Here is a 24,257-nt window from a genome sequence, read left to right on the forward strand (position 1 = left end):
TGTGGGTCTTGTGTAAAATGGATTTTTATGAGTTTTAATCCTGATGTCGGCTCATCTTTCATTTACTCAAACTTTGTATTGATTTTCTAAACTGAAAATAATCTTCATTCTAGTTTTTGGCCATTTTATATTTAATAAAACACTTAAAGACCCGTTATGTAACTTTTCCAATAGAGTATCTGCCGTCTGTCTCCATGGAGACGTTATAACTTTACAGTTCAGTATTAAACACAAAACTACCTTAAAAACATGGATTCTAACTGTGAGGGCTCGCCTCGCCACAGATCTGACCCACAACTTGGCCTGGTGATGTCACCTGCCTGTCTCCATGGTGATAGATGTGTTTAATGCCATAATGTGGAGAACTGCTGGTAAAGTGACAACATCAACTTCAACATCTGAGTTTGAGTTGGCCTCCCCACCTCCCTCTTTTTCCTCTCCTCCTCTCTCCTCCTTCTGTCCTCCCTTCTCCTCCTCTCTCCTTCTCTCTCCTCTCCTCCTCTCTCCTCTCCTCTCTCCTCCTCTCTCCTCTCCTCTCTCCTCCTCTCTCCTCTCCTCTCTCCTTCTCTCTTCTCTCCTCCTTCTCTCCTCCCAATTTTTTGTGCAGTCCAAACACAGATATAAAACGTGTGAACAGAAAACAAAGTTGTTTAAAGCTGAAAATCTCATTCTATCGTCTAAATGTTTTTATTGTGGCATGAGTATCGAGTATCGAGTATCGAGTATCGAGTCTCTTCCTCAGTGTTGAAATAGAGTGTGAGATGTGCATGGTGTGTGTGTTGTGTGTGTGTTGTGTGTGGTGTGTGTGTTGTGCGTGTTGTGCGTGTTGTGTGTGGTGTGTGTGGTGTGTGTGTTGTGCGTGTTGTGCGTGTTGTGCGTCTGTCTGACCTGAGTCCTTGACGGTGCTGATGAGGATGTCCAGAGTCCCGTCCTGGTGGACATTGGCTCGGGTGGAGTTGGACATGAGGCGTCCGTCTGGAGCGATCCAGTGAATCACAGGGTCTGGGTCTCCACGAGCTTTACACCGAAGAGTCACACTCTGACCCTCCAACGCACGCAACTCCTGAGGGGGAGAGGGGGAGGGAGGGAGGGAGGGAGGGAGAGAGGGAGGGACAGAGGAAGGAGAGAGAGTGGGAGGAGAGAGGGGGAGGGAGGGAGAGGCAGGGGGAGAGAGCGGAAGAAGAGAGAGAAAGAGACAGAGGAAAGAGAGAGAGTGGGAGGAGAGAGGGGGAGGAGGAAGAGAGAGACAGGTGGAGAAAGAGAGGGAGAAAGGGAAATAGGAGGAGAAAAGGGGAGAGGGAAGGAAGAGGGAGAAGGGGAAAGAGAGGCAGAGGAGAGTGGGGGCAGGGGGGGGGAGAAGAGGGAGAGAGAGGGAAGAGGTGGGAGGGAGCGAAATAGAGAGAGTAACAGAGAAGGGAGAAACAGAAAGAGAGAGAGGAGGGAGAAACAGGGAGAAAGAGAGAGAGGGGAGGGACAGAGGGAGGGGGGGGTGGAGAGAGGGGAAGAAATAGAAGGGGGAGAGGGGAGAGAGAGACATTTTAATTCAGTGTTACATTTTCAGGATATTTTTGCACAAACACAGAGGCTCAGGAGCGTCACTCACAGAAAACACCTTTAACTTCACTGTACGACAAAAAGAAGCACCGTGTTGTGATCGTTGTCGTTTTTTTATCACAATATCTGTCGTTCTTTCACTTTGGACCAATTAAAAAATAACCCGTAGACTCTAGAAACAGATCTCCAGCCTCCAGACACAGGCAGAACATGCAAACTCCACAGAACAATCACACACACAGTCTCATTCTGCAGATTTCATTTCATTATTTACAGCTCCGTATTTTCTCTCGGCTCATCGTTCACGCTGTTTTCAGACTCGTGTTTCGGTTTGTGATGAGCCGCCGCCGCCGCAGAATCAGACGAGACAGAAAACACGCTCGTCTTTGGTGTTTATTACAAAATCCCATTCCCTAAAACGCTTTAAAGATAATTTACACCAAAACAATGACTCACCAATGTCACGTCGAATCCACACGCTCCAGTCTAAAGCTAATTATAATTATGCTAATCCCAGTATGTAAAGGGGACGCGACAGACGAGCTACGAGCTACGAGCTAATGTGGAGACGATAAAACGCATCAGATCAAACTGTTCAACGGACAATTCATTTCAAGGGATAAACCGCTGTACGAGAAACACAAAATGGATTTAAACCGCACGTTTTCAGGAGCCGGCGTCGGGAAAGTAACTGGAAAACCGTCGGCTAATGCTAACTAGCTTGTCTCTGGAATAACGCGCAGACCGGACACTGCGCTGCCCTGAGGTTTGTCCAGAGGTTTAACTGTAAAAGAGGCAGATTATAACACCGTCAGGTCCGGATGGTCGACGGCGGTGAAGACCAGGAGCCACAGGGGGGCGCTAGAGGCTCTGGAGGAAACTGTTGTTGTGTTTTTAGGCGGGAGAATGGTTCCTGGATGTAAAGTGATTTGAGAAACTTGAAGGTGGAAAAGCGAAAACCTTATCCCTAGTTTTTTACTTGGTTTATAGTTTGATAAACGTTTCCAAACATAAGATAAGATAAAACTTTAAAATGGCAGCGTTCGGCGTCAAATGAAGCTCATCGAGGCCAGAGCGGTTACAGCGGCTAATTAAATAAAATAAAAACCCCAGGATCATGTAGAGGGTTAATACGAACATTTAAGACCAAAATGAAAAAAACAAAACAACTCAAAATAACAAAAAAAAGAAAAAAAGAAGAAAAAAAGAACTCAAAATAACAAAAAGAAAAGGAAAAAACATAACTAAAAATACAAACCCCTCTTCCTGTTCCACTTCCTGTTTGCTCACTTCCTGTTTGCTCACTTCCTGTTTGCTCACTTCCTGTTAGCAGGTGTTAGCAGGTTAGCTATGTCCTTCATATAAACAATTTATGATTAAACGGCACAAACTTGTTGTAGTTCAGATAAATTTGCTCTTTAAGTCCAGATTGTGTTGAGACAAAGCTCCGATTAAAGTCAAACTTGAGTAACTTCAGACGGAGCAGTGCCTCTAGTTAGCCTGTTAAATGACGTCAGCATCATCCGAGCTGTTTTTTTTTTTTAAACAGTAATAGAAAAGTTTGAGAACAGCACGTCTGGACCTACTGAAGCGTCCTGGCTGTTTTAAAAAGTGATTTTAAAAGAATAAAATCACATCTATATTTCTCCACAGACCCACGTTTTATATTTTTTCATATATTTGGACTTTTCTGGACGTTTGAAGAGTCCCACTCGTCTCCTACAACTTTATTTTTTGGAATCGCTGAGATGATATTGTATTGGAACGGCGTCTCCAGTGTGTTTTATGTTATTTTAAGGCCGCGGTGGAAAAGAGCAGATGAAATGAGGCGGCGTTGACCTTCGTGATCATGTTCAGTTTATTCAGAGACTCAAACTTTAAAACGACGTCTTTCCTCCAGACGATTAGACGCAGTTTGTTAGTTTTGTACATTTCAGAATAAAATCTATGACTTCCTCCTCGTTAAACGCAGACGGTACGAGTCAAAGTAGTAAAGTACAGTACTTTTTAGATATTAGTACTTTACTTAAGTAGATTTGAAATAGTTTTACTCGAGTACATCTGAGAGCAGTATCTGTACTTTCTGCTCCATGACGTTTATGAACCGGACTGAAAAGTAAAAGTATTTTTCTTAAAACTTTGAGAGCTGCTCAAAAGAGAGAGAGAAAAAGAGAGGGGGAGAAAAAGAGAGAGAAAGAGGGAGAGAGAGAGGTAAACAGAGAGAGAGAGAGAGAGAGAGAGGAGAAAAATGCAGAGAGAGAGAAACAGGGAGAGAGAGGCATAGAGATAGAGAAAAAGATAGGGGTGGGTCAGAGAGAGAAAGAGAGAGAAGGGAGAAACAGAGAGAGAAAGAGGGGGTAGAGAGAGAGAGACAGGGGAGAAAAATGGGGAGAGAGAGAAACAGGGAGAGAAGGGGTAGAGAGAGGGAGGTAAAGAGAGAGACATAGAGATGGAGAAAAAGAGAGTCAGAGAGAGAAGAGAGAAACACAGAGAAAGAAGGGAGAAACAGAGAGAAAGAAAGAGAAGAGAAACAGAGAGAGAAAGAGAGAGGAGACAGAGAGAGAGAAGGGAGAAACAGAGAGAGAAAGAGGGGGTAGAGAGAGAGAGAGAGATGAAGAGCCGGAGAGAGAAAGAGAGAGGGGAGAAAATGGGGAGAGAGAGAGAAACAGGGAGAGAAGGGGTAGAGAGAGGGAGGTAAAGAGAGAGACAAAAACTACTTAAGTAGATTTGAAATAGTTTTACTCGAGTACATCTGAGAGCAGTATCTGTACTTTCTGCTCCACGACGTTTATGAACCGGACTGAAAAGTAAAAGTATTTTTCTTAAAACTTTGAGAGCTGCTCAAAAGAGAGAGAGAAAAAGAGAGGGGGAGAAACAGAGAGAGAAAGAGAGGGTAGAGAGAGAGAGGTAAACAGAGAGAGAGAGGCATAGAGATTGAGAAAAAGATATGGGCGGGTCAGAGAGAGAAAGAGAAAGAAGGGAGAAACAGAGAGAGAAAGAGGGGGTAGAGAGAGAGAGACAGGGGAGAAAAATGGGGAGAGAGAGAAACAGGGAGAGAAGGGGTAGAGAGAGGGAGGTAAAGAGAGAGACATTGAGATGGAGAAAAAGAGAGTCAGAGAGAGAAATAGGGGAGAGAGAGAGAAACAGGGAGAGAAGGGGTAGAGAGAGAAACAGGGAGCGAGAGGCATAGAGATAGAGAAAAAGAGAGGGGGAGAGTCAGAGAGAGAAGGGAGAAACAGAGAGAGAAAGAGGGGGTAGAGAGAGAGAGAGGTAAAGAGAGAGAGATGAAGAGCCGGAGAGAGAAAGAGACAGGGGAGAAAAATGGGGAGAGAGAGAGAAACAGGGAGAGAAGGGGTAGAGAGAGGGAGGTAAAGAGAGAGACAAAAACTACTTAAGTAGATTTGAAATAGTTTTACTCGAGTACATCTGAGAGCAGTATCTGTACTTTCTGCTCCACGACGTTTATGAACTGGACTGAAAAGTAAAAGTATTTTTCTTAAAACTTTGAGAGCTGCTCAAAAGTCTGAGGGTTTAATTTAACACGTTTAGAATTTGAGAAAAACTAAAATATACAAATAAAAACAGACGGAAAAAAAGATTTATTTGATTGTTTGACGACTTTATTAAAACTATTGTGTGTAAATAAAGATATGAACTTTAATATCAGACAAATCAGGTCGGGAAAATAAATGATAAGTATTTAATTGAAATGTATTTTATTAGTGTTAGTTCTTTTTTTATTGTAGTTTAAATTGGAAGATTATTGTGATCTTGAAATATTAAAATAACATTCTATTTTATGATTTTTCGTCGCTCAAAATCACCGTCGCTGAAGCCAAACAACGTGCGTTTATTGAGACTTTCCATCCCCCAGAACCGACGTGAACGTGAAGGAATCTGCGTTTGGAGCCGCGCGGACGTTCAGATCCACAAACGTCCGTGAGCAGCGATTCTCCACCATGAACTACGTGAAAAACAAACCACAGACCTGAGGAAACGCACAGAGGTTCAGGAGCAGAATCCCATGAACCAGGTACAATAAATATTCACACCAGGCAGACCCAAAGTCCGGCCCGGGGACCAATTGCGGCCCGTGTATACATTTCCTTTGGCCCGCAGCCTCTGGAATAAAAATAATTCTGTGTGGCCCGTTGTACAGTCGACCAACGTAAAATAAACATGTACAAGCGATATTATATTTCACCAGAAGATGGCAGCAGATCCGGGCCGTGCTCCGAGGCCGCGCTCTCACTGACTTTTATCGCCGACTAGATAAAGACGAAGTTTAAAGAAATTCAAACATTTGCTAAGAAAATGCTGAGTTTGTTTAGTTCTCGGTTATGAACTTTAGCAAAAACCGAGCGAGGACGAGACCGACCGACCGACCGACCCGCGTGACGTTTTGTGCGTCCAAACCGCCGCCTTTGAGCCGGACCGGGCCCGTTTACCACAGTCCAGATCTCAGTTTGAGTCTCAGTTTTTTATTTGTCACCGACGGAGGTGAATAAATTTGAAAATCGTAGTGAGTTTATTTTATTGTGATAATCAAAACAGCAGATTAAATGTTCACTTTTTCATATTTATAATCTGTAATAATTCATTTTGTTTTAAGAAAAATAATTAAATAGTTCATGTGCGTTTAATATTAATAGTTTAAAGAACGATCAGGGTGAATGTTCGGCCTTTTTCACTTCACGGAATCTGTCCCTCACTGCAAAAAATAAAAAATAAAAAAAATACTATAGTCGTTTGTACAAAGCGTAAAAGTAAAAAAAACAATATAAACAGTGTTATCTTATTTTTAGTAAAGTATTTGCAGCTCACAGTGTTTTTTTTTCTGTGTAAACTGGGTCAAAATGGATCTTTGGGGGTTAAAAAGTTGCCGACCCCTGTACTCATGTTAGCAACAGGTTTGATTGACAGCGTTGCTAAGGCGTTGCTAAGGCCTTGCACAGCCTCGCTCCTGATTGGCTCTTCGGTTGCTATGATGCTCCAAATTAGCCGCTATAACCGCCTTTGACCGGAGTTGAACACTGCGGTGACGTCGCACTCACTCAGTCCACTTCTTTACACAGTCTGTGCTTTTTCTTTCTTCTCTTTTGTCAAATGGAGAGATTTTTCAGTAAAAATCTGCCTCGATCTCACCTCCGCGCCTCGAGCACTGACCCACCGCTGAGGCCGTCGGAAACACATTAATCCACATTTTATTAACTCTCACTGTCCTGGCGTCGTCTCTGATCGTTTCTCTCTCTCTCTCTCTGACACAGTTTCAGTTTCAGACTCTCCTGCCCTCCGCCCACCCGCTTCTGCCACGTTTCGCTCTCGTTCAGATGCGTTTTGTGAAAAGTGAGGGTCAGATTTTGATAAAGTCGCAGTTTGGGAACGAATGGAAACAAGAAATTCGGAATCTATTTGAAAAGAAACAGAGAGGGAAGAGAAAGAGAGAGAGAAAGAGAGGGGAGAGAAACCGGGAGAGAGAGAAAGAGAGAGAAAAAGAGAGGGGAGAGAAACAGGGAGAGAGAGAGAAAAAGAGAGGGGAGAGAAACCGGGAGAGAGAGAAAGAGAGAGCAAAAGAGAGGGGAGAGAAACAGGGAGAGAGAGAAAAAGAGAGGGGAGAGAAACAGGGAGAGAGAGAGAAAGAGAGAGAAAAAGAGAGGGGAGAGAAACAGGGAGAGAGAGAGAAAGAGAGGGGAGACAGAGAGAGAGAAGGGAGAAACAGAGAGAGAAAGAGGGGGTAGAGAGAGAGAGAGAGAGAGAGAGATGTAGAGCCGGAGAGAGGGGAGAAAAATGGGTAGAGAGAGGGAGGTAAAGAGAGAGACATAGAGATAGAGAAAAAGAGAGGGGGAGAATCAGAGAGAAAAAGAGAGAAGGGAGAAACAGATAGCAAGAATGGAGAAACAGAGAGAAAGAAAGAGAGGAGGGAAACCGAGAGAGAGAGGAAGGAGAAAAAGTGAGAGAGAAACAGAGAGAGAGAATGAAGGGAACACTGTTTTTTGTTGGGGTTTTTTATTTAGTTTTTTTTCATTTTGTATTAATACTATTGTTGATATTATTATTGTTTATTTAATTATCTAAACATTTATTTTCAGTTCTGTATATTTCATCCTTTCTTTTTTTTACCATTATTTTTCTAACACAATAATGATACAACTGTAAATCTGTCGTTCACTCCTGGGTTTTCTGTTGTATTGAATGTTTGATGTCAGGGTGTGTCCTGCTGGTCTGATGCACTTGTACTAGTTTTGCAAATAAACAATTTAAAAAAAGTTCCACACTGGGGCTTTAAGGTAGTGCAGGCTTACATACAGCACTTTTAAACATAAATCACAATCAGCTGAAGTAAAAGTCTCACCTGTGAGTGTCTGGTGATGAGCGGCTGCTCACACAGAAACTCTTCTTCTGAAACGGTCCAGAAATATCGTCCGGCCAAATGTTGAGGCGAGGCGCAGGTTTCCAGGTCGTCCTCCCTCCTCAGCCTCCTGAGCCACAGCAGCTCACAGTTACACCGCAACGGATTCCCTCCAAAACTCAACGCGAACGACGACGGCCCCATGATCCCGGACGTGGCCAGGACTCCCGCTCTTTGGAAAACCGGATCCGGGGGAAGTTTCTGAAGCTTATTCGACGTCACATCCAGTCGTTTCAACTTCTGCAAACCGGAGAATGTGCCCTCGGGGATGTAGCTTAGCATGTTGTGATCCAGATTTAGCGTGTGTAAGCTAGACATTCGTTGGATCGCGACCCACGGGACACTTTCCAAGTTGTTGTAGGACAGATCGAGCTCTTCCAAAGCCGTCAAATCGTTGAAAGCGCCGATCTGGATGTGCGTCAGCTGGTTGTTGTTCAAGATGAGATGATGGAGTTTGGACATGCCGCTAAACGTGTCGTTCGTAATCCGCGTTAGCCTGTTGCTATCCAGATGCAGCGCTCTGAGGTTTTCTAGATCTTTGAATGCGTGCGGCGCGATTGTCCCGATCGTGTTCCGAGACAGCGTCAAGTCCACCAGTTTGGTCATGTTGGCGAAGTCTTTCCGTTTTATGTTGGTGACGAAGTTGTCTCCCAGTCGCATCTCGACGGTGTGGCGGTCGATGTTCGGAGGGACGAAGAGGAGTCCCTTTTTGTCGCATAGCGTGGCGAGGTTCGGGTTCAGGACTTGGCAGACGCAGCGTTTGGGGCAGATTTGGACTTTGTGGGCTTTCGACGCCGCCATGCCCAGGATCATCAGGCAAACCAGGAACGATTCCATCTGGCTTCAGGCGCAGGTCAACTCACCTGGAGAGAAAAACAAAGAGACACGGAGAAGTTATTGGGTTTGAAAAGAACTGGGACGAGGAAACTTTTGATGCAATAATAATTAGATCTGCACAATTTATCGTCAAAGCATCAAAACATCCTGGAATCCCCATAGTTTAAAACTGAACGAGACGACAGGGCGGAAATGATGGAGTTTGGTTCATGGTTAATGTCTTTAAGGAAGCACTGGTCCAGCTTTTTTAGTTCCGTTACTACAGATTTACGTATCTATCCTTAAAACAAAAATAAAATACGCCAAGACTGGTCCAGATATGTTATGTAGCTGTTTTTATCTCTTAAGTAACGACAGAACGCCTCTGTATGAAAAGAAATTAAAATATTATGAGACTTTCTGAGCCTGGCGGTCTCGCAGATTTATTTGGTACAATTTTACATGCTTTTTGTTCTTTGTGTCGTGCGTCCTGATTGGCTGTTGGACTGTAGACCATTGTGTCGTGCGCCCTGATTGGCTGTTGGACTGTAGACCATTGTGTCGTGCGTCCTGATTGGCTGTTGGACTGTAGACCATTGTCCATCAGTCTCCTCCGTGCCGTGTCTCCTGTCCAGTACAGAATGTGTTCAGACAAATTTACATAAACGTTGGATCTCAGTGTGACTCTGAAGTGCTGTACGTTTGCAATTTGTTTTCTCCCCGACAAAACCCACAATGTCAATGAAACGTTCTGCACCGACAAAGACGCCTACGAAGGTTTGAACTTTGAGAGAGTTTAAACGAGAGAGAAATGTGAGAAAATGTTAACGCCTGTGTGAGAAAAGTGTATAAAGTGTGTGGTGAGGGGTTTTACAGACAAAAACATAGAGAATAATTGTACAAAATAAAGCTGATACTTCACGGATTTCGTCTATTGCGGGTTATTTTTAGAACATGACCCCCGCGATAAACGAGGGACCAGTGTAATCCCTCATTCATCCAGGTTTGATCCAAAGTAAAAGAAAAATTCAAATCTATAACTGAGCAAAAAGTTGTAGGAGTGAAGACGTTTCTCTGCTCGTCCAAGTCTCTTCTTCAGTTCTGGTCAGATTATTGCTGGACACTGCCTTATATCTGACTGAAGGGAGGAGCTAACTACACTGAAACTAACACATCTGTTGTTTACAGTCACCTGGCCAACAAACAGAAACTGTAAACAAACAGGTGTTTTCAGTTTCAGTGTCGTTAGCGCCTCCTTCAGGCAGATATAAGGCAGCGTCCAGCAGGAATCTGACCAGAACTGAAGAAGAGACTTGGACGAGCAACAAAACGTCTTCACTCCTACAACTTTTTGTCCAGTTGACATTTTAGATTTATTTTAATTTTTTACTTTTTACTGGCTCCGACCAGTAAATAGTCAAATTATCGTATTTTCCCGACTATAAGCGTCACTTTTTTTCACAGTTTGCCCGGGGCGACTTATTCTCAGATGCAACTTATATGTGAAATTATTCAAATATATAGTTTCACATCTTTGTTATTGTTACTGAGAACCACACGAGGGCGCTCTAGGCTTGTACCAGTATCTACTACACGCCGCTTCATCTTCCTCTGGAGTGGGTGGAGTTGTTCAGAAGTGACACCGAGGACGAAGAATTAAATGGATTTATTGATTTGTAGTGAGATCCAGAGTAAACATGTTGTTTTTTCTGCCTCATTTATCTGATTAACTGTTAATATCTTACGTTAACAAACCAGACACGTGTTCAGTTCTGTCTGTGCTTCACGTCGCTGAATAAATCTAAATGTGTTACGTTAGCGTGATGTACTGATATTCAGCCTGTTGTTCCACATTTTATTATTATTATTATAACTTGACTTTAAAGATAAAATGTCTGTTCTTAGTCTTGGATTTTGTAAAATTAATTTCCCCAAAAAATGTGACTTATACTCCAGAGCGACTTATGTTTTTTCCTTCATTATTATGGATTTTTTTGGCTGGTGCGACTTGTACTTCAGAGCGACGTATAGTCCGGGAACTACGATACATCGACCACGATATCGGCTGAATCGGATCGGTGCGTCCTTAAATATCTCCGTAATTAAATGCAGTTATAATTTGCAGTACTTTTCCTTCCAAATGATCCTGTGTTATGTCTAAAACTGGCTAACCCTGTAGTTTAGCCGCACCGTGTTTGACATTTACACTTTCTTCCAGTATTAAAACATAAATTCCACATCTAATTGTAGTTGCAAATCTTATACAGAAAAAAAACCCCTTGATATTTTGGTTAAATCATGCAGCCCTGGAAATAAAACCGATCCGACGGCCCTGAGAGCAGCAGCAGTAAAAGTCTCTCTCCGTTTAAACCGTAACACAATCGTTTTCTCTAAATAACACAAAATGAGTCGAGGATATCATCTTCTTACGGGACCTGTGTTCTTCCAGCTCAAGAGGAAGAAAAAGTACACTCTTGGACGCGCATAGACGTTTTACAAGGCATTTTGATGGATGAGAACTGTAAGTAAACGACCGCCGCCCGGGACCAGACAAGTCTATCACTTCAGAGACCGTCCCGGATGAGAACCATGTGGGGACAACCGGTTACGACGACCCCACACAGCGACAGAAAAGACTGTAATGTTTAAAACTGCGTACTGTCGCTTTAAGAAGTGTGGTTCAGTCACTCACAGCGTTTTAAGATGCACATAGTAATAAGGTCAAACGCTGAAATTGGGTTAGTTACAAAATCCTTGAAAATGTGTAAATTCTGATTACTCATAGTGACAAAGCGTCGTCTGCAGAGGCACCGGGCGCTGCTCAGTGGAGCGAAGACGACGACTTTCTCTCGTTTAAAACACTATCTGGCAACAAACATTCCAGATTATGTACTTTAGCTCCAGTCTTAGCAAACAATGAACACAGAGGGAGTAATTAGGGATTTAAAGAGCCAAATATCTCATAAGCTTGAATGGGCTCAATCTGCACTTTTGAGGGTTTAGTCCGTCTATTTGTGTGTGTGTGTGTGTGTGCGTGTGCGTTTGTGCTAAAGACCAGGCCAACTTTCAATTTCAATGGTCAGTTTCAGCTTTCAACGGTCACATTTTGATATATTTTTCCACCTCACAGCACTTTACCTCAAGGAACCGCTCACACATTCACACAAACATTTCACAAACATGTTTATACAGATGCAAACTTATTTTTCGGGATAAATATGTTGTTGTTTGTGGAGAAAATTTTGGTATTTAAAGAATTACAGACTTGCGTTTTGCTAATTGTGTCCATTCAAATTGTGATTTTGATTCTATTGCAGAGCGTTGGGTGGATATTTTTAACATTTGACCCACAGACTGTGTAAAGACGTGAGTGAGTGAGTGTGTCTAATTTGGAGCAGAGTTGCGTATTTAGAAAACAGGCTGCAAGTATCATAGCAACCAATGAGCCAATCTGAAGCGAGGCTGCTGAAGGTCACGCCCCTTCCTGCCCACACTGCTGGTTTAGCAAAGAGCGAGCAACACTGTTAATCAAACCTGTTGCTAACGCTAGTGGGAGCAGCAAAATAGTGAGTCTGACAGCAGCAGGTACAGAGAGAGGACACAGTTTTACAATAGAAGGTGAATTGGAGCCAGAGTCGATGGAGCTGGAAGTGCACACATGATCACTTCCTGTTTGAACCGTGGCGTTAACAGGTTAGCTATGTCCACTGTGGGAGCTGGAATCGCACCACCAATTTGTGGGTCAGTGGATCTGAGCTCAACCAATGATGCTTATGTCAAGAGCGGGACTCGAACCGTCGACCTTCGGATCAGTGGACAAACTTTGAACAGAATACTCAAAACATGAACTGAAGATAATAAAGAAGGAGAATAACATATTTGGTCTTGACAAAGTCGTCTCTGTTCACTCTTTGTTCTCTCGCTCTGTTCTGTTGCAGATGGAAACGAGTTAAATCTGGTGTAAGGAATCTCTCCTTTTATGTGATTAATGTGTTTATTAAAACATTAACACACATGTGCACATCAACACACATGTGCACATTAATACACACGTGCACATTAACACACACGTGCACATTAACACACACGTGCACATTAACACACACGTGCACATTAACACACACGTGCACATTAACACACACGTGCACATTAACACACATGTGCACATTAACACACGTGCACATGTGTGTTAATGTGCACATGGTCCCATAAACTCTTTTCACTCTGTTCTGTTTGTCCTCTGTTGACTCTCTATTCTGTTTGCTCTCTTTTCTGTTCACTCTCTGTTCTGTTCATTCTTTGTTCACTCTGTTCTGTTCACTCTCTTCACTCTCTGTTCAGTCTCTGTCCACTCTCTTTTCACTCTGTTCTGTTCACTCTCTGTTCTGGTCATTCTTTGTTCACTCTCTTTTCTGTTCACTCTCTGTTCTGTTCATTCTTTGTTCGCTCTCTGTTCTGTTCACTCTCTTCACTCTCTGTTCAGTCTCTGTCCACTCTCTTTTCACTCTGTTCTGTTCACTCTGTTCTGTTCATTCTTTTTGCTCTGTTCACTCTTTTAACTCTTTGTTCTGTTCACTCTCTTTTCACTCTGTTCTGTTCATTCTCTGTTCACTCTACTCTGTTCGCTCTCTTTTCTGTTCACTCTCTTTTCTGTTCACTGTGTTCTGTTCACTCTCTGTTCTGGTCATTCTTTGTTCTGTTCATTCTTTGTTCACTCTCTGTTCTGTCTCTTTTTGCTCTGTTCACTCTTAACTCTCTGTTCTGTTCACTCTCTTTTCATTGTGTTCTGTTCACTCTCTTTTCACTCTGTTCTGTTCATTCTTTGTTCACTCTCTGTTCTGTTCACTCTCTGTTCATTCTTTGTTCACTCTCTGTTCTGTTCACTCTCTGTTCTGTCTCTTTTTGCTCTGTTCACTCTTAACTCTCTGTTCTGTTCACTCGCTTTTCACTTTGTTCTGTTCATTTTCTGTTCACTCTACTCTGTTCACTCTCTGTTCTGTTCACTCTCTGTTCTGTTCACTCTCTTTTTGCTCTGTTCACTCTTTTAACTCTCCGTCCTGTTCACTCTGCGGTGTCCGGTCTTGACTTCGTACAGCTCTACTCCAGAAAGGATCATACGGCCCAAAGTAAAGTGGTGATTAAACCCTCTCCCTGTTTGAAAAAGTGCTATGTTCATATCGATTTACCCTCTGCCTTTGCTCTTAGTTATAACGCAGCTGAGATGGAGGGATGACGAGGGATGGAGGGATGATGAGGGATACAGGGAGGATCTGGCTGAGACCTTGTGAGGCATAAAATGTGCTATAAAACAATATAAAGTGTTGAAGTAGTGATTTATCAACACACAGAGACATAAGCCGTGAACGAGCGGCTAAAAACTCGAGTGAAATGAAGACGTTTTTGAAGGAGTGATGACGGGAGGAGGAGGGGCTGCGGTTCTGTGCATAGACTTTGGGGGCGTTGGGTCAATCCTTCCTCGAAGTTGTGTCGCTGGGCAAGACGCTTCAACCCTTTTCTTCCGTCTTCTGTCACAATATGGAAGCAGAACTCGTCAATTATTGTTGTTTTTTTTCCCGCACATTGGCCTTCGCATGAACTGGGTATTAGTCATAGAGTGCAGCGGAGTGAAAGAGTGTGACGTCACCCACAGCGTTCGGGCAAATGAAGCTCATCGAGGCCACAGCAGTTATAGCGGCCAATTTGGAGCCGAGTATCAAAACAACCGAAGAGCCGATGTGGAGCGAGTCTCCTTAGCAACGCTGTCAATCAAACCTGTTGCTAAGGGGAGTGACCTCGGGGAAAGAAGGACCTGATTTGTCTGTTTTTAATGTTCATATCTTGATTTACAGACACAATAGTGAAATAAAAACCCCAGGATCATGTAGAGGGTTAATACGAACATTTAAGACCAAAATGACGAGTCTGAAGCAGCAGAGACAGAGAGAGGACACAGTTAAAAAAAAAAACTAAAAACACTCAAAATAACTAAACAAAAAAAAGAAAAAAAAAAGAAAAAAAAAATCCAAATATTAAAAAAACAAAACAAAAAAAAACCTCAAAATAACTTAAAAAATATAATAAAAATAACAAACAAATCCCCTTAAAATAAAAAATAAATAAAATAAGAACCTCAAAATAACTAAAAATTTAATTAAAAAATAAACTCAAAATACCTAAAAAAATTTTAACCACGGGATCATGTAGAGGGTTAATACGAAAATTTAAGACCAAAATGACGAGTCTGACAGCAGCAGAGACAGAGAGAGGACACAGTTTTTCAATAGAAAGGGAATTAGAGCCAGAGTCGTTGGAGCTGGAAGTGCGCTCGTGATCACTTCCTGTTTGGAACATGGCGGCTAGCAGGTTAGCTATGTCCATTTATATAAACAGTCTATGGTATTATTTAAAGTTATATTAAAGATTTTTATTTTTTTTTACTTATGGAGAGACATTTTATCAATCTAAAATCCTGGGCCTGGGTAAGACGAGGCAGTTCTTCTCTCGTTCTGTAGTTACTTGAGAGAAAAATAACAGCCACATAACACATTTTGTCAGACAATATTTTAGATTTTCGGAAAATAGAGAATATTTTTTAGTCTCTGCTCTGGTATCAGTTGATATCAGGCGTCGGCAGATACTTAAAGCCAGAGTATCAGAATTGGTATCGGAACTGAAAAAGCTGGATCAGTGCGTCCCTAAGGTGAGGGAATAGATGAGGTAATAGATAATGTAATAGATAAGATGATAAATAATGTAAAGGATAAAGTAGTAGATAATGTAGCAGATAGATAATGTAGAGGGAACAGAGCATAGATAGTGATCATTATAATCTTGATAATAGATAAGGTAATCGATAATATAATGGGTAATAATAATAGATAATGTAATAGATAAGGTAATAAATAATGTAATGGACAAAGTAGTAGAAAATGTAGTAGATAAGGTAATAGATAATGTGATGATGAGGTAATAGATAATGTAATAAGGTAATGGGTAATGTAATAGATAAGGTAATGGATAATGTAATGATACTGTAATAGGTAATGTAATAGATAAGGTAATAAGGTTATGGATAATGTAATAAGGTAATGGATAATGTAATGATGAGTAATAGGTAATGTAATAGATAAGATAATGGGTAATGTAATAGATAAGGTAATAGATAAGGTAATGGATAATGTAATGATAAAGTAATGTAATGATAAGGTAATAGGTAATGTAATAGATAATGTAAGAGATAAGGTAATAGATAAGGCTGAGGTAAGGTATAAGCCAGTGTTTCTCAAACGGTGGTACGCAGGCTCCTTCAGGTGGTATTTGGACATCTCTTCAGTTTTGTGGGTTTGTTTAAGTTAACAGTTCACTCGCTCCACTTTTAATCCTCCTTCGAGTCATTTCTTGTTTAGAACTGCAGAGGAAATGATGTAGTCCATTTTTAGACCTGGTTTAGTTCTACATTAGACCTGGAATAGTCGTGTTATAGACCTGGTTTAGGTGGTACTCGCAAAGCCAAATCTTTTCTTTGGCTGTACTTGACGTGAACCTTTTAAGATCCACTGGTTTGAGGTAATAAAAATGTATCTGTGATGTGTTAAAGCCCCAAAAGCACAAAAGTATTAAGTCAATCACAATCACAGCACTGGCTAAGCTAATGGACATCGTTACAACACGGTTCAACACGCGTAAAAGTCCATCCTACATAATATGTCCCACATTTAATGACATAGTGCGGGACCATTCAGGCAGCGCAACATAAACCTGATAGTATTTTCATCATCGTAAATATGATCTGAACCACACAGACGCTAAACACAGGCCAAACAATGACATTTTTATAAGAAAAGCGGGCAAAAATACACTTTATCTGTAACTCTTCTCTATCTAGAAGCCTTCAAGCAACATATTTCAAACTTTATGTGGTTAAAAACGTCTGATCTATGTTATAATGCTTGTTTCCTCATCACAAACGGACCCGGGGTTGTGTTTCGTTTCAATTTCGTGTCATACAGGACCTTTAAACAATCCCCAAAAGCACAAAAGAAATAATCGTTTGACAATCGATAACAAAAATCCGCCGCTAGAATAAAAACGTCTCGGATCCCGACAGCTCAGTGATCCATCTGTGTCTGTTTAGGTCTCGTCTGGATGAATCATTGACCCGTGAGCCCATAAACCGTGTGTCAGACGTATACGGAGGGTGCTAGCATAGCGGCGGTAGCGTTGGCTTTAGAATGGCTCATAATAGCTCGGGGAGGAGTGATCTGGTGTATGGAGCGCGGAGGGGGTGACATTTCCGTGAATAGTGCTGATCATGCACAAATAAATCAATGTCTGCTGTGGCCTGGTTCCAGAGGACGAGCTGGAGACGAAGACGAAGCTCCTGTTGGTTTGGGAAAAAGAGTCGTACTGTGTGTATTATTGTGCTTGTGTCTCTATGGTTCTCATCTCTGTGGATCATTCTGTTATAATTTACACGTTTTAAATCACAATATTCATCTAAAACGACGTAATAAAAGAAACAAATCCGCTGATGACTGGGTTGGAAAACTGCGGTGTCCAATAGGAGCTGACGTCGGCGTAAACGTCACGACAACAAAGCGCCGCATGCTGTAGCGCCCCCTGTGGACAGATGCACGTCACACTAGAGCAGCACTTTAAAAAAAATTTGTACCAAAATGACGATGCGACGCTGCAGAATCCTACGAGTATCAACGATTAAGAAAATAAAACTGGAGAAGGAAGTGCGGACGTCACAGTGGGCGTGTCACAGTGGGCGTGTCACAGTGGGCGTGGCACAGGTGGAGGTGAAAACGGGAGCAGATCGACAAAATGGCGTCGTGAAAATAGTGGATTAAAGATTAAAACTCAAACATGAATCAGTCCAAACAAAACTTCAGAGGCTCAACGAGAAGAAACGACCAGAACATGGAGAAAAATCTGAAAAGTCCATTTTGCGTTTTGAGTAAGTCTAATTTAATAAATCTGCCTCATTAGAGACTAAACCGCGGTGCCGGGCCAAATTACAGGTCAGGTCTGTTTGCTTTTTTGGTCAGAGTTTTATACAGCGTTTTTTCCACCACACACATTCACACACACATTCACACACACATTCACACACACACATTCACACACACATTCACACCGCCAACCTGTGGGTCAGTGGATCTGATCGCTCCACCAATTATGTTTACGTTGAGAATGGGATTCGAACCACCACCTTTCAGATCAGTGGAGAAATTAATTAAAATCCCTGTAATAAAATGTGAGGATCAGGTTAAAGCTGTTGGAACATTAAACACAAAAAAGTAAGATCTTCATGGAGACAAGAAGAAACTCCACCCAAACTCCACATGACAGAAACTCCAGAAAAATGTTGGCGATTATTTCTAAAGCCTATAAAATTTAAAACAAATATATCTTGGCCTGAGTTTGATTATGTTTGATAATAAAGTTTACATAATCACGTAACCGGCGCAGTTAACCTATGACCCCACGCCACCCACGTTACAACCGTTTGCCGCTGTAAACGGAGCCGAAAAGGAGAGATTTGGACACGGACGATGAGGTATTACTTTGTTTTGAAAGAAAACTGCAGCTGGTTCATCATATTGACAGATTCTCTCCTGTTATGTCTGTTTTCAAGCACGTTTTTCGCTAAAATAAAGCTGCGTTTATTGACGTATCGCTCATCCCTCGCTCCAAACACGCCTTTAAAGCGGCGGGATCGGGCTGTAGACCTGTTTATTAAGAAAACCCTGATTCATCGCTCAGCTCTAAGGGCCTCAGGTGCCATTTTGAGGATTTTTGACATTCAAAACACGTCATATTTTGTTTTGAATTGTTCATTTTCTATGGCGGCGGATACAGAGGACCCAGAGGAGCCGTCTCCACATCGGGGCCTTGATGAGGAGTAGCTGGAGGCTCCTGCATGAGGGAGAGAGATACGGTGACCTCATCCCTGTGTCTGTCTGCTATTTTGGTCTCAGCAGCTCAAACACAAACACTTTCTCTCACCCTCTCGTCCGATTGGCTCATTTCTGAGACTCTGAGTGAGCGACAGGTGGATTTAACCAATCACAGAGAAGCGTGAACTGTCAGAAGAAGCAGAGGCCTTTGTTTAGCTTTGTAGGAAATGGAATAAGTCAGATTAAACCAGTAAATGATCTGAATCCAAGAAATTTGCAATGTTAAAGAGGCTGTACCTGATTCTGACTGTCCAAAAAACATAACTGGTTTATTTTAAAGGTCCTATATTTAGAGTTTTTAGCCGTGTTTTAATGTTTTTTCCTCCTCAAAAACAGACCTGGAGTTGTGTTTTGTTTCATTCACATGTTTGAGTCACACTCCAAAGCTCAAAACGCTCTGTTCCACCTTGTGATGTCATCAAGTGGTAGTTTTCAAGTTATCAGCTCCTTTTACGCTTTTACCTTGGATTGCTAACAACAACAGCATGCTAACAGTGCACTTTCTCATTCTCAGACGATGAAATACTTTACAGTTAGATGCAATAAACCTGCACTGGGGCGAGACCATAGACCTGCAAGAAAAACAAACCTTAAACACGCTGGAAATTATTATTTTTTAAACGTGAAAAACAAAACGAGTTAATTTTAAACGGTTTGTGGTGGTTCAAAGTTACTCATGTACCGTACGCATTCAGAGCATCCTAATGATTCACAGAGATGACTTTATAAGTGATTTCACAGATTTCAGAGAGCAGAGGTGAGTTTTGCGTAAGCAGCTAGCATGCTAACAGTGTACGTTCTGATTATCGGACAATAAAACGCTTTGTACTTAAGATACAGACCATACACTGTAAATATGAAATGGACATAGCTAACCTGCTAGCCGCCGCGCTCCTAACAGGAAGTGGTCATGGCTGTGCTTCTGGCTCCAACGTCTCTGGCTCCAATTCACTTTCTATTGAAAAACTATCGCCTCTCTCTGTTCCTGCTGCTTCAGACTCGTCATTTTGTTCTTAAATGTTCGAGTTTTTATTTCACTTTTGTGTCTGTAAATCAAAATATGAACATTAATAACAGACAAATCAGGCACCTTCTTTCCCCGACGTCACTCCCGCTAGCGTTAGCAACAGGTTTGATTGACAGCGTTGCTAAGCGCCCGCTCCCTGCTAAACCAGCGCTGCGGTGCGGGAAGGGGCGTTACCTTCAACAGCCTCACTCTGGATTGGCTCTTTGGTTGCTATGATACTGCAAATATGAAACTCTGCTCCAACTTCGTCGCTATAACTTCTAGCCTCGATTAGCTTCATTTGACGCTGCGGGTGACGTCGCACTCACTTAGCCCGCTTCTTTACACAGTCTACGAGCAAGAAACATTTTGCTCTACTACACGGGGAAAAAAATGGGTCGGTTCTCTTTAATTTTTTGGCCCCGCTCCCCCCGTCCTCCTCCTTCCTGCATGTTCTTGTTTCACTTTGACAGCGGACTTGAGTAATGGCAGGACTCCTCATTGTAGCGGATGTAGCTAATCTGCCGTTTTTGTACTTTGCCACAAATTAATTTTCAGCCTGGATGGATTTCTGTGAATTAATCTTGTTCGAGTTTATGTGAAGCGATTGAACTAAAAAAAAAAAAAATCTCTATAGAAAATACTACAACCCATTTTGAGCATAACTGCGCTAAAATAATATTAGTTCATATGAGCGATTCAGTTTGTGTTTTCGTACAAGGACGTAGGATGTTGTCGTAAAACGGGAGTATATTGCAGGAAATGAGGATTTGTGAGTTGGGAGTTATTTAAAAAACTCCTAGCACCTGATTTTTTTTCAAGTTTTTGAGCGAAAATTAACCAACTTGGGGTACAAATGGATTTTAAAAGCAGCTCTCGACTCTATATAATAACACATTTGGAAGTTCGATATATCGCTGAAGTAAATGTAGACGATAAACGATGATACTCAAACTCATTTACACAAAACCCAAGAGCAGATTTAAACCACAGAACTATTCTAAATCTACAATATTGTTAAAAATAACCACGAGCTGCGATAAATAAACAGCAGAATGAAACAGTTTAGTCGTTCGTTTGCGTCTGTAACGAGTCGTACAAATTATTAATTCAACTTTTCACAGCTTAAATCTGATCATAAAGCCAAAAAATTACCAAAAATCTCCCAGTAAAGCAAAGAAAAAGTCCAGAAAATAAATACTGACTGTTCCAACTTTTATAAACATAAATATATATAAAGTATTTTCTGGACTAAACTCAGACGCGATTAATATGTGAAATATATATCATTTTTTCTTCATTATTATGCTTTTTTTTGGCTGGTGGACTGTACTTAAAAAGCATTTAGCTATCAGAGAATCAGGAAGTGTGCAATTAGCATGCTAGTTGTCATTAGCATTACTGTGACGACGAAACTCCGCTCTGGTCTCTGAAAGTTGTAAAAAAAAAAGAGCTTAAAAGGAACTAGTTGTGTTTTTCATGTTTTTTAAGGCGGTAAAAATCAGGTACAGTGCCTTTAAGTTCATTTCCGTAGTATTTTCCGTGGTATTTTCCGTAGTATTTTCGACGACAGCGAATGGCGACGGGCGGAGATTCATAAATTGTCACAGATTGAGTTTTGTGGTTTGAAAAATACGGCCAGATTTAGAGTGGGCCAATACATCAAAACTGTGATACGCCATAAAGCAGAATGGCAATAGGACAGAAATATGCAGCTACAAAACCAGCGCGAGAACGGTGGGGCGACAGCGGCTCAGTCGGTAGAGCGTTTGCCCCACAGATGAACGCTGTCGTCGTGTGACCATGAGCGTTTAGTAGATAGATAGGCTTTTAAAATAGAGTTTAACCCAACACTGGCATGAACTTTGAGTGGATATTACTATGTTTATGTGAAGTTTAAAGCCAATTAATTAATGCTGTTGTGCTGCCAGATGGGGGCGCCAGAGCCAGTTTTTCCTATTGATTACACTGTACTTTCCAAATGGTAAGTTCACAAATGTTGAACCTGATCATTTCTATTAGTGACTCGACCCAAGAACCTCTGAAGTTTTATTTGGACTGATTCATGTTTGAGTTGAATCTTTAATCGACTATTTTCAAGCCGCCATTTTGTCAATCTGCCCCCGTTTTCACCTCCACCTGTGACACGCCCACTGTGACACGCCCACTGTGACACGCCCACTGTGACGTCCGCACTTCCTTCTCCAGTTTTATTTTCTTAATCGTTGATACTCGTAGGATTCGGCAGCGTCGTGTCGTCATTTTGGTACAAATTAAAAATAAAAGTGCTACTCTAGTGTGACGTGCATCTGTCCACAGGGGGCGCTACAGCATGAGGCGCTTTGTTGTCGTGACGTTTACAGCGACGTCAGCTCCTATTGGACACCACAGTTTTCTAACGCAGATGCCAACGCAAACTTGTTTCTTTTATGAAGTGGTTTTAGATGAATATTGTGATTTAAAATGTGTAAATTATAACAAAATAATCCACAGAGATGAGAACCATAGAGACACAAGCACAACAGAGCTAATTTTATGGCCGTTGCTGATTGTTTTGTAACCAGAACAACCCATTGCCAGTGTTGTTTGGGGGATGTGTCGGGCCAATTGATCATTTCCTCCAAATTATATTAACTGAAATTGCAAAACAAACTTATCCCTGATCTTATTTCACCAGAGCCAATGGTTTTACGTTTTTACGCTTTAAGTCATGTTTCCTCCTCAAAAACAGACCTGGAGTTGTGTTTTGTTCCATTCACACATGTTTGAGTCACACTTTATTATTAGTCTGTAACATCTCCAAAGCTCAAAACACTCTGTTCCACCTTGTGATGTCATCAAGTGGTGATACAGGAAGTGCTCCACTGTGTTTTTAAACTCCACACACCTTCATTTCTAGAATCATTTGGATCATCTCAGGTTCTGGAATTGCCACTTATCTCCACTAAACTAAAGGTAAAAGGAGCTGTTCACTTTGAAAACCACCACTTGATGACATCACAAAGTGGAACAGAGCGTTTTGAGCTTTGGAGATATTACAGACTAATAATAAAGTGTGACTCAAACATGTGTGAATGAAACAAAACACAACTCCAGGTCTGTTTTTGAGGAGGAAACGACATCAGAACATGATTTAAAGATCATAAGAGTTCATTTTTACGTTGAAACACAGTGAATCACTTGCTGTATCACCACATGATGACATCACAAGGTGGAACAGAGTGTTTTCAGTTTGACAGTGAGCCTAAATCTGCAGGGTTTGTGTGTTAAACATGTGTGAATGAAACAAAACACAACTCCAGGTCTGTGTGTGACGAGGAAACAACATTAGAACAGTGTCATACAGGCCCTTTAACCATCATGTACATAGACTTAAAGTTACACTATGTAGCTTTTCCGATGGAGGGCAGGTCAGCGCTGTTACCCCTAGCAACCATAACGTTAACAAGGGCCAAAACTCATCTGAAACGCACAAATGTGATGATTAGACTAATAAAAATACATGACGTCACCTGTGTTTTGTTAAATGAAGATTTATATTAGAACAGAGATCAGAAGAAGAACTCAAAACACTCCAGGTCACAAAACACAACTCCAGGTCACAAAACACAACTGCAGGTCACAAAACACAACTCCAGGTCACAAAACACAACTGCAGGTCACAAAACACAAAACTCCAGGTCACAAAAACACAACTCCAGGTCACAAAACACAACTCCAGGTCACAAAATACAACTCCAGGTCACAAAACACAACTCCAGGTCACAAAACACAACCAAAACACAACTCTAGGTCACAAAACACAACTGCAGGTCACAAAACACAACTGCAGGTCACAAAACACAACTGCAGGTCACAAAACACAACCCCAAGTCACAAAACACAACTCCAGGTCACAAAACGCAACTCCAGGTCACAAAACGCAACTCCAGGTCACAAAACACAACTCCAGGTCACAAAACACACAACTCCAGGTCACAAAACACACAACTCCAGGTCACAAAAACACAACTCCAAGTCACAAAACGCAACTGTAGGTCACAAAACGCAACTGCAGGTCACAAAACACAACTCCAGGTCACAAAACACACAACTCCAGGTCACAAAACACACAACTCCAGGTCACAAAATACAACCAAAACACAACTCCAGGTCACAAAACACAACTGCAGGTCACAAAACACAACTCCAGGTCACAAAGCACAACTCCAGGTCACAAAACACAACTCCAGGTCACAAAACACAACTCCAGGTCACAAAACACAACCAAAACACAACTCTAGGTCACAAAACACAACTGCAGGTCACAAAACACAACTGCAGGTCACAAAACACAACTGCAGGTCACAAAACACAACTGCAGGTCACAAAACACAACCCCAAGTCACAAAACACAACCCCAAGTCACAAAACACAACCCCAAGTCACAAAACACAACTCCAGGTCACAAAACGCAACTCCAGGTCACAAAACGCAACTCCAGGTCACAAAACACAACTCCAGGTCA

The 24,257-nt window shown here is 41.8% G+C and overlaps 1 protein-coding gene across 1 annotated transcript in view; it reads right to left on the minus strand.

Moving 5' to 3' along the window:
- Positions 1-24,257, minus strand: part of lrfn5b (leucine rich repeat and fibronectin type III domain containing 5b) — a 56,050-nt gene that overhangs the window by 10,882 nt on the left and 20,911 nt on the right. Inside the window, exons 2-3 of the mRNA XM_033991441.2 lie at positions 7,907-8,826; positions 889-1,063 (exon numbers count right to left, since the gene is read on the minus strand). Coding sequence (XP_033847332.1) covers positions 889-1,063; positions 7,907-8,800 — 1,069 coding nt within the window. The 5' untranslated portion in view covers positions 8,801-8,826. The remainder of the gene's footprint in view (positions 1-888; positions 1,064-7,906; positions 8,827-24,257) is intronic.

This window comes from Periophthalmus magnuspinnatus, chromosome 24, assembly GCF_009829125.3.
Source record: "Periophthalmus magnuspinnatus isolate fPerMag1 chromosome 24, fPerMag1.2.pri, whole genome shotgun sequence".
NCBI lineage: Eukaryota > Metazoa > Chordata > Actinopteri > Gobiiformes > Gobiidae > Periophthalmus > Periophthalmus magnuspinnatus.